Source organism: Knufia obscura (assembly GCF_036327395.1).
Source record: "Knufia obscura strain CCFEE 5817 isolate CBS 148926 chromosome Unknown scaffold_4, whole genome shotgun sequence".
NCBI lineage: Eukaryota > Fungi > Ascomycota > Eurotiomycetes > Chaetothyriales > Trichomeriaceae > Knufia > Knufia obscura.
This window is the reverse complement of record NW_027042690.1, coordinates 1989080-1999411: the sequence shown is the minus strand read 5'-3', so window position 1 is coordinate 1999411 and position 10332 is coordinate 1989080. Positions and strand designations below refer to the sequence as shown.

Below are 10332 nucleotides of genomic sequence, written 5' to 3'. Positions count from 1 at the left end.
CATTGATCATTGCCAACTCTATGCGGCCTGCGAGGTTCACAAACACAATTTCACCACGTTCAAAAGCATGTTCGAGGTCAGCGCGCGAAGCCCACGAGCCCTCTCCTTCAAACTTCCTCGATATCATAGCAGGTCAGTTGATTCAGTGGCGACGAAATCCTCAGCGACCACGACCATGTACCCTCATGCGAACGGGCAATCGGCAACGCGACTGATTTACAACAAATCACGATATATCATCAAGACCGGGTTGGGCGGTACAACGTACCTGCCTTCGAGAGTTCGTGCTGTGAGTACCAAGGCGTTCGCCCCTGGAACTTTCTATATACCCTATTCCAACGGTCAAACTGCAATGCGCGTGCTCTACGACAACTTACAATGGCTCAAGTTCGACAAGTGGGGCTATGTGTTGTATCGCTGCACTTACGACGATGATCACGCATGGGCAAAGTTCAAGGATATCATTTGTGAGCGAGCGCGTCAAAGAGTCATCCTGGATGAGACGCCTGAAGCCCTCGACATGCTAGACTTTACAGGCATCGAAGACAAGAAGGAACTGAACGGCATATCACGGGCTGAGTTACGGGTACGACACAAACGCTGGGCGGCCGTGGCTTTGCTGCGAGAGAACCCACGCGCATCACCAGAAATCCTGTCACCATGGGTCTAGAGGAGGTATCAATATTTCATCCAGGTTGATGAGGAAGTTCTGCGCAGCGTGGTGTACGAAGCGCCTCAGCCTCCGGATATGGACGTGGGGGGAGTAGGATACGTCAAACTTGTGGACGCTGAGTGGCAGTCCTCGGCGGAGAGGCGTGCTGAAGGAACGGTCTACGTGCCGGAATCAGAAGATGACGACGACGATGAATTTGTGGAGGACGACCCATATGAAATGATTGATGGATGCGATGAGTATAACGTTGGGTGGATGATGGTTGCGGCGAAGGCAATTGGACCTGACCTTTATGCGTCGCTGGAGGTGAATAATTGGCATGTCTTCTATCGACGACCTTACGAGGTCGTGACCCATTGAGAGATACGGATCCGAAGATCTAGGGACTACAACAACAAGCGATGGGCATTGTCGGGCGTCACTACCATATCGCGGTCTTCAATGACGCTTGGAGGGATCGGCAAACGACATATCAGTCGGGAAACAGCTGGCGCGTTAGCTGCGACCGTGTTAGCTGTGCTTCATATCCCATCGAGAATCTATGTGGCTGGGCAAATGAATACTCATCGACTCTTACCAATTCCGCAGTCTACTGGCCACCCAAGCTGCGCAGCCGGCACCCGTGGGCCCCAACAGTGCTCACAATCTTCGAGGCCATACCCCACTAGCAGCACAATCGACTACAACCTAGAAGCGCTGTAGTACCACCTACTGTAGCGACAACTCACAGAACCACTATAGTCCTCCGTCGGTCCCAGAGCTTCACGAGATATCGCAGTACTTGACTTTTTCAGAGAGGTGTCCGGCTGCTCTACTAAAGCACCTGCTCGCAACACAGGGGCCCCCAAGCGCAAATACTTACGCAGATACCGCCCTGTCCAGTACGAGCTCGTCGAAGTAGACCCCATACGAGACCACCAACTACTGCATACCATCCAGTAACGCCACTGCCTTGATGCTTCGAGTCGATGGACTTCATCGATGCGTTGGCACCCGGTCCATCCAGCTGCCATCCTTAGCGTCTGTCACTGTCGGCGTAGAACAACAAGGCTGAAAACTTCATTGTGACTTCTTCCTGCAGACCTCTGCGCCAGACCGAACTCACTGCCCCCGCTCACGGACCACCAGACGACGACCAATCCACGCATCCATGTGATTTATTCATGGGGCTCCTCGGAGGTATGGCGATGCGAGAAACGACGACTCGATGCAGTACTGTTGCGGGTCAGCCGTCCACACATGTGGGCTCCTAGCGCAAATATACTGGTGTAAGGATGCATGTTGGACGATTCAGGCTCAACGCGTTCGAGGAAACTGTCCGGACAATGGCGGAGGATTAGTAAATGCAAACATCCTGCTGGGTCTATCAGCCTACTTTGGCCGGACCAGTGGTTTCGAGATTAATGACTCTGGCCTTCGAAGGAGATCGTGGTATGTAGCAAAGCAACTCGACTTGGAGATGATGATTGTGACTCGATGTAATGGCCGAGAAGCACTGCAACCATGCAAGCACGCCGACGGACTTGACGTTAAGGACGGCGTCTTTCGGAACTTACCGAATGACGCTTGGACAAGGTATCCTGCCAGCCTGAGTAGTAACGCTCATGAAGCCACATATGTAGCAAGCAGTGTTCGTAGCGGCGACCATTTGACTCAACGTTATGAGACCAAGCCCAGAGAAAGAATAGGAAGGTGCTTCGGTCGTGCCTATCGAATCTCGCGCTCTTGATAGCGCAAGGGTCTACCGTCCATACCTTCCAGTGTCCGTCGCCTAATGACACCAACATCAGGCACACCGTTCTGAGCTTGATGTAGCTCGTATCCATTGGCCTGTGCGGCGTGCTGCTCGTTAGCAATTGACAAGCGCTGCCGATTTCCGCGGTGCCTTGAACGAAGAAGTGAATTGATTTGCAGCTGTCTATTACTGATTTGTGTAATGAGAGACCTATTGTATGTCATAAACTTCTATACCTTACGAGCCATGCTCAGTGAATGAATGTAAGCCGCCCAGAATATATACACGCTCATACTCCTCACAAAGAGCTGCTCTCGCAGGTCATCCGGACCCACCACATAGCAAATCATTAATCGTCAACATCGTGAGTCGTTCTTTACCTCCCCGCACAATTAAGCGTCCCAGCAGCTCGAATCTCCTCAACAAATGAATCGCCATCACCCAGAGCGTCGAGCTTCCAGTAGCCGCTGTTCGTGCGATTGAAAGGTCCCCAGCCAAGCATCTCTTGGATGTTACGCCTGCGCAGATCGATATCCCCCTGCAGATCGAATATCTGTGTCTGAAGGATCCCAAGCAATGCGACCGCAGTACGGACAAGGTACCGATCACCCTCAAACACCCAAATATCCCAGACTCGACATAAGCGGTCCAGGTCCAGCCCGTTTGCAAACAGGGTACGGAACATTGCGTCGAAGAGCTCTTCTCCTGTAAACGCGAGCCCGCCGTCCTGCTGGCTGTTGAACAGATACGAATGTAGACCAGGGAACTTGACTTCAAGTGTAGCTTTGACTTTCCCGAACGTCCTCGATGTAGCAGCTAGATCACCAGTCTGGAAGGCAAGCGGCATTGCCTTGTTAAGACAATTTGCCATCAGGATGAACGCTTCGGCCGGGTCAGGCACTTGTAGTAAAACCAGGGCAGCGACCAGCTGCATCCCGTACGTATAACCGATATCTCCTCTGTATGTTGCGTATGCCTCGCAAACATTGATAAGATCTTGCCATTGTGGTCCGTTGCGCTTGAAGATACTGATATCTGGGAATGCTGTTTCTGCGTCGCGCTCGATGTCTGAGAACCATTCTTGCATTATCTTTTCCTGCTCGGCCAATTTCTCGATCGGTCTTGATTTGATTTCTTTGACGCGCTGGACTGCCATGGTATAGCTGTTCAATGTCAAGCCTAGAGAGTTCCCGACCCTTCGCTGCCAAACCCGGCCTCGCAATTTCGGTGGGATGCCTCGCCAGCAAAGATCGTTGACTCGCGTGTCTATCGTAGACAAATCTGTTGTAGGCTCGATGTAGTATGTCCAGATGCGATGCAGAGACTCGCGAGTGCTGTCACTGGTGCATACCCTGTCTTTGAGCTTCTCTTCTCGCTTCTTGTCTGCTTCTAGCGAAGCTTGCATCATTTTCTTGTACTGTTCGAGATGCCTTTTCTCTTCCTTTGGATCTTTGGGAGGCAACCATGACGGACGAGTACGTGACAGAACAGCTTCCTTCTCTTTCGAAGCAGGCATGAAATCGAGGGTGCCTCGCTGGATAGGAGGAAGAGGAATAGCTCCAGGTGCAGAGCTGCGGTAGGAGGTTGAGGCACTCGCCGCGCTCTTGGAGCTGGCTTCTTGGTGGAAATCAAGCTTTTCCGATATGATGCGTGCCTCATGGTCGAGATCAGCCCACGACCTTGTTCTTGTGAAACGCATGTCCAATCGAGGTGAAGTCGATGCTGACTTCGGCTGCTTCATCTGGCTTGAAGAGGCTCTCGGCGTTAGCCTCTGCTTTGGTAAAGTCTTAGAGCCTTTGGAGCGCTTGGATGGAGCATCGGGCGCAGTCCGTGCATGGCTCAACGGTATCGGGCCAGGGCTGAGTGCAGGAGAGTCTCGCTCGGGGCTTCCTTGAGCGCTTGACCTTGCTGATCTGGGGACACCTCTCGCATGCGAGACAAATGGTGATACAGGGACATTGAACAGACTGGCATCGTCCGGTAACTCATCGTCGGAATCATGGTATTCTGCTTCAATCTCGTGGATCGTCTTTCTTACAGGCTGGCACGAGCCTCTCCGTCCAGGTATTGCCAGCGATGTAGCTGGAGTATGTGCAAACTGGCCCAGCCTGGAGCTCGACTTCGCCTTATGGAGAGCGGGCGATTCTGAATGCGTCCGTTGGCCATTCGGGGAGGCTGGGGGAACGGCAGGACTGGTGAAATTCCTCTTCAGATTTGGATTCGTGGCAGACTTTGAGCCGTTCTCGACGGATGCTTGGTAGCTAGTTTGCTGTGTCTGCAGCGTGGCAAGCGCAGGTCTTTTGACAGACCGTCCATTCGACCTTGTGCTGCCCTGATTGTCTGAAGTCCGACTTTTGCCATTGTATGCATTTGAGTGCTTGTCATCGTCCAGATTGATTTCCTCAAAATTCATGTTACCCCCTGCGTACTCTTCCGGCGAGGACAGCTGTGAAGCATAGGAGTCGGACTTTGAGGATTGCGACTCGGTCAGCTCAGGAGGTGTTCCAGGCGCGCTCACCATGGTAGTCATGGTTGAGATTTTGATTGAGGGTGAGGTCAATGATCGTATTGTAGATTTGCTCAATGGCAATCGAACATGGTCTAGGTGGTCTACTCGTACATTGTCGGGTTGTTGTTGGATGCTGAACGAGGGAAATGCAAAGCCGGCCTCTCTCACCCTGGAATTGCCTTTGCTTAGATTCGAGTAAGCTGCGCGACGCTGTTGGTGAATGTTGGTTATGTTATTATATCCCTCCTCTTGTATAGAATGTAAGATGTTTTGTGTTAGGACGAGTGTGTTGTCCGTGTATGATGTGCTGTCAACGACATGTCTCAAGCCGGAGATGAGCAAAGCAGGATTCTGTTGGTGCAGGAGATGGACTCCAACATCTCCTCTGCGGCGCTTCGAACTGATTGGGAGGCCCGAGAACGCCAACGTTGAGCTAGAGTCACCGTCCCGAGTGAAGGTCGATCGCGGAGCCACAAAGTCCGAGAAGCTAAACTCATGTTGGCGTAGAGTTTGCCGGGCCAGCATCACTGTCACGAGCTTTTGCTGGTCGGCCTGGTCGGAGAGATTGGCAGTCGTGATTGCAAGGACCCGCTAACTGCTGCTAACAACCTCTGATAGGCACTGTTTCATAAACAAGCAATAAAGCCACGATCCACTGGCTGGGTTGCCGCGAGAAATCGTCATGGACTGCGTTCGATCGAAGATATCTCAGTCAAGTGTTGGCGACGCATTCGAGCGGTTGCTGTCGAGGTACTTCGTCGTACAGATAAGATCATGCTGTTAACATGATTCCTTATCGAGTGCGATAGATCATTGCAACACTGGCTGTCAGGACTTCTAGGTTGTTGCAATTTGTGTTTGGCAAGGAGTTGACTGCAAACAGAGCGTGCCGAACGATTGGTTGCGCTTAATCTATGTTCGATACTAGCGTGTGTTGAGATCAGCAGAAATGAAGGGCTTGCAGGGTATGAGTCTCATAACCGATTGCTTAAGGAACTCGAAGATGTTTGTGGCTCGGCTCTAAAGTGTGCTGGGAAGACAATGTGTATAACAGTCCCTGAGTCGTCGACTAGGTCTAGACGTCGTCGTTGGCGCGGTGAAGAAAGGAACGTGCGCGGCTACCCGCGTGCAATATGACGCAACGAGGAATTTATTCAGGATGCCATGTGTCTGAGATCTAGAGTAGGTAGTATTAGGGAAAGCTCAGCAGATTGATTGATGGACGTAAGCAACCACCGAGGGATAGTTTCACCAAGTAGAGTCGCACAGTCATTTCGCTACACACTACGAGCTTGAATTGCTGTTCTACGTCGAACCGTTTCAAGCAACTCCTAGATCTAGACGACCAAAACCTACCTAGCTAGTCTAGGCCTGCTTCAGTAGATGTAGTGCTGCAACGCCCTGAACCCATCTTCAACGAGCTGCTCCAACGCTTTAGGTTCCATGTTCAAACTATGCTGTGTCTGCAACTTGAGCCCTCGGAGCCAAGTCAGTACTGCCGAATACCTTGTGGTCCTAGAAGATAGCACTCGCATTATGCCAAATGCTGCCAGTGAACATATCTGTTGACGACCGAAAATCTGCTCATCGTTCTTCCTTCGTTGCTGCATCGAACGTACGACAAGGTCGACAAGTCGTTCGATCAGCTGGATTATGAGGGTCGACGATGGCTGCTTTGATTTAGGCATGCTAATATAGTACTGGTGCATCTTCATCGCACTTTCTTGGAAGCACTCAATCAGTGAACGCATGACGAGTGATTGCCCATTGAGTGATATATCGAGCAAGACGCCCTGGAGCTGAATGCGCAGTGAGGACATCAACCTCCGCTTGAGCTTCTCACCGGCATGGCCGTGCAGGTCAACTGTCAAAGTGTTTGCCACAACGTTGTCCTTTCGGACTCGATCTTTGCTGACCTGCAGGTTTTCGGAATTTATTGAAAGCCCACAGAAGGGAAATGATGTGGTGTCCGAGAGCCTCGGGATCTGCACACCATCGATTGCCATGTCGAAGTTGACCAAGCTTTTCTCGGGGTGCACAACTATACCATAACTTGCATCGCCTGCCTTCATGGCCTTGACAAATTGAATGGCATCAGCTCGTTCCGTTGTGATCAACAGAAAGTCATCGATAATCCGTAGTAGAAGCGACGATCGGGGCTCAAGGAAGGAGAGCTTCTTTGCTTCGAAGTCGTTGTAGAAGAAAGTGCACAGCAGACTTGACAATATTGATCCCTGAGGTATCCCTACTGACTGCCTATAACATTTCTTCCCAATCTTGACTATGTTGGCTTGCACGTGCTCCTCGAGTAGTCGTTTTGCTTGTTCTGCCGAGATAGGTTGTTGCTGGTCGGTATCACTATATACGGTTTGTCTCTTGCTTGCAAGATTGAAAGCTTCCAATGCATCCGACTTCAAAGCTGACCCAGCTGGCATCGCGCATTTGATGAATTTCACGCCGGTCCGTGAGCTCGACTTATCGGCAGGTGCTGCCGCAAGCTTGCATTCAGCGTGCTTGACTGTACAATACTGCTTCTGTTTGAAAATTTGGTAGACAAGGTCAAGCAGTTTCGTTTGTGGAATGCTATCAAAGGCGGATCGGATGTCGGTCTTGACAAGATACAATCTCTGCTTGTCGGTGACCCGGAGCTCAGACCTGAAGGCAGAGAGTTTCGCGTGCACGTCCTGTAACGAGAACGTGTCGGACTTGAATATGCCTGTATCTCGGCGTCTTTCATAGTTGAAGATATTGAAAACAGGAGTCAGCTTCGTGTTGATGCTTTGTGCTAGAAACCGCTTGCCATGGACGACCTTAATAGTGCGACGCCGCAGATTGGTGATGGAACGCGTTCCAGTTTCTTTAGGCAGCAGCCTGACGAGACTGTAGCCCAGCGGATCTGATCTTTTCCCTCGCACTTGCCTTGCACTTAGAGGGACGAGAGCGCTCAGCTTCATAGACGCGAGGCATGGTTGGCACAGTCTGTCCCAAACATCATGCCGGAAATAAAGCAGCTTGTTTCTGTGTATGCCGCTCTCTGTGACATAGAAGTTCGAATTTATCAAAGGTATAAGCAAAGAGTCAAAGACGTAGTAGACCAACTCATGCAGAAGCTCTTCACGCTTCATCTTGTCGGACACTGCCAGCTTGTTTGTCGGCACGATGCCGTTTGGTGCCAACCAAGTGACACATTTCACCTTCAAGTTCTGTACCAGCCCATGCAGGTTCGTGCTCTCGAACTTGCGCATGCAGACGAATTTGTCCGCTTGCACCATAACTTTGTGCCAATTCTCAGAGCCATCGTGTCCGACTCCGAACGTATCTCTAGGCAACAAATTTGCAAGTGCTGCTCGGACAAAGCTCGAGACATGTCCAGCTGAAGTGGTATATGGCATGAACGATGCCTCTTCGCTTTCCGTGCTGGGAACATCACATGCCAAAACACGTTGCTCATTTGATAGCTTCATCTGGGTTTCAATGGTAGAAGTCACAGCAGAATTCCTGGCAGCACTTGGGTTGGTTGCTTGCACTGTTCGAACGGCCTCGGACCTGGAATTCGCAGGAATAGGGCAGTAATGGGCAAGCAGCTGGCTGTATGAGCAGCGAGCGTGAGCTCGCCGCATCTTGCGAATGAGTTGCAGTGCTGGACCTCGCAAGCGTCGTGGCAAGTACCTTCTCTCTTTGGCGCTCAGATGTCGCAACTCATCCTCGCGAAAGGTATAGTCTTTGAAGGCTTGCACGGTTTCTGTCCGGTCGGTCATAGAAGTGAAGACGTTATGCATGTTGAACTGGCGCGGGAAAACATATCTCATCACAGTAAGATCCTGCTCAGAGTTGTGAAGGTCTGCCAGCCTGTTGAGGACGTGCATATGCTTTAACCCAGATTGTATTGATTTGTTTCTGTTGAAGGACGGCTTGCTGTAGAGGATGCGGTTGCGAACCATGGTGATGCAGCTGAGCTTGCGAGGCTGTGATGCGGTGGTTGCTGATACCGGCGCCTGACGAGAACGGCCCGCATTATGTCCTTGCTGGTGAGCGACCTTCAAGCAGAGATCATGCACTGGGATGCCACTTAGCTGGTAATAGTTATCTTGTCCATCCCTGAGTCTCGCGAACAGTCCACAGTCCAGCAGGAGGTTGCTAAAGATGGGCTCCCCATCTGCACCCATCAGACTCATGAGTTGCCGCCATAACGGTGTTCTCAAGGAGTTCCTATCAACATTCTCCTGTTGTTGGAGAATGCCAGGCAGAATTGGTCTGCATGCATGTTCTCGCAAGCCAGTGACTGAGCGATCGAATCCTTGACATAGGAGATGGGTTGGCTTCTTCTGCTCGCCATTGTTGTGCTTAAAAAGAGACCAGATGGCGAAATCGATCACCTGCCAGGTTACTTAGAAGGATGCATGTACATGCGTATTGACTTACCTCATCGAGACTGCACAGCTGAGTAGTTGCAGAGTGTGGCTGACTCGCCCGACGAGTCTGCGTGAAGTGAGTCCGTTGCTGTTCTCTCTCAGTGAGCGTTGTGGCTGGCGGGGCTTCGAGCAGGCCGACAAGGGTATCGCTGAGAAGCTCCTTGTGCTCTTGGCTGTCATCGGCGAAGGACAATAGACGCTTCCTGCGCACTCTGGAAGTAGTCGGTAAAGCATCGAGTAGGTAATCCTTTAGGGTCTTCACTTCACGATAGCACTTGTTTAGCAGAGGTTGCAACGTATGAACTCTTGTTATGCTTTTACTTCCAGTACGAGTGTCCTCGACTTTGCTGCGCTTCTGGGCCGCATTGAAAGTGCTTGTAGATCGTTTCCGCTTTGCCATTGATGGCAGGTGTCAGGTTTGCATAGATGAACAAATCTAGCCTCAAGTCTGTGTGGCACCAGATCGGGCTTGAGCTTGACGTTGAGGTTTCGTCTGTTACATTCTGAAACAGAGATGCATATGTACGAAGCTAAGGAGAACGCCTTCGGAGATATTAGCACTTATGCTATCCGTGAGCGTGATGAATTTAGTGAATTCAAGAACTACATCTTTGCAGAAGGTACTGCTGAACATCTATCAGACGCGAAATGATCGAAAATAACGTAAAACGCGTAGTCTTGGGGGGTGTTTGGTGAGAAGTCGCGATGGGCTCCGGCATCCGTAAGCTCGCCGGCAAAACAAGGACGAATTGGGCATGAGCCGAGCGCGCCGTTTTGACTTAGCACCAGTTAGTAGAAGCAGGCACGACGCCATAGTCAAGCTAAACTGTAAGGAGCATTGCTGATCCCCGGTCCATCTGGACAATGCCCATCAGCCATCATCGGGCTGCAGTCAGTGTCAAAGACATGCCTGCAATTCTCATTTGTGACACCATAGAACGATTCACAGCAATATCGAATAGAAGAAGCCAGGGCTGTATTCTTGAATTGTATTCGCTGCCAA

At 51.0% G+C, this 10332-nt stretch overlaps 4 protein-coding genes across 4 annotated transcripts; 2 read left to right on the top strand and 2 right to left on the bottom strand.

Annotated features, from left to right (window-relative positions):
* Nucleotides 1–175: 175 nt before the first annotated feature.
* PMZ80_004687 (uncharacterized protein) lies at nt 176–670 on the top strand (the record flags this gene model as incomplete). Its single annotated transcript, XM_064873111.1, has 1 exon — nt 176–670. The coding sequence occupies one exon, from the start codon at nt 176–178 to the stop codon at nt 668–670; it is 495 nt and encodes a 164-aa protein (XP_064731769.1).
* Nucleotides 671–748: 78 nt separating this feature from the next.
* Nucleotides 749–1033, top strand: PMZ80_004686 (uncharacterized protein; the record flags this gene model as incomplete). The annotated part of the gene is made up of 1 exon (XM_064873110.1): nt 749–1033. The coding sequence occupies one exon, from the start codon at nt 749–751 to the stop codon at nt 1031–1033; it is 285 nt and encodes a 94-aa protein (XP_064731768.1).
* A 1751-nt stretch (nt 1034–2784) lies between these two features.
* Nucleotides 2785–4938, bottom strand: PMZ80_004685 (uncharacterized protein; the record flags this gene model as incomplete). The annotated part of the gene is made up of 1 exon (XM_064873109.1): nt 2785–4938. The coding sequence occupies one exon, from the start codon at nt 4936–4938 to the stop codon at nt 2785–2787; it is 2154 nt and encodes a 717-aa protein (XP_064731767.1).
* A 1355-nt stretch (nt 4939–6293) lies between these two features.
* Nucleotides 6294–9729, bottom strand: EST2 (Telomerase reverse transcriptase; the record flags this gene model as incomplete). The annotated part of the gene is made up of 2 exons (XM_064873108.1): nt 6294–9293; nt 9340–9729. 2 exons carry the CDS (start codon nt 9727–9729, stop codon nt 6294–6296), a joined length of 3390 nt encoding a protein of 1129 aa, XP_064731766.1.
* Nucleotides 9730–10332: the final 603 nt, after the last annotated feature.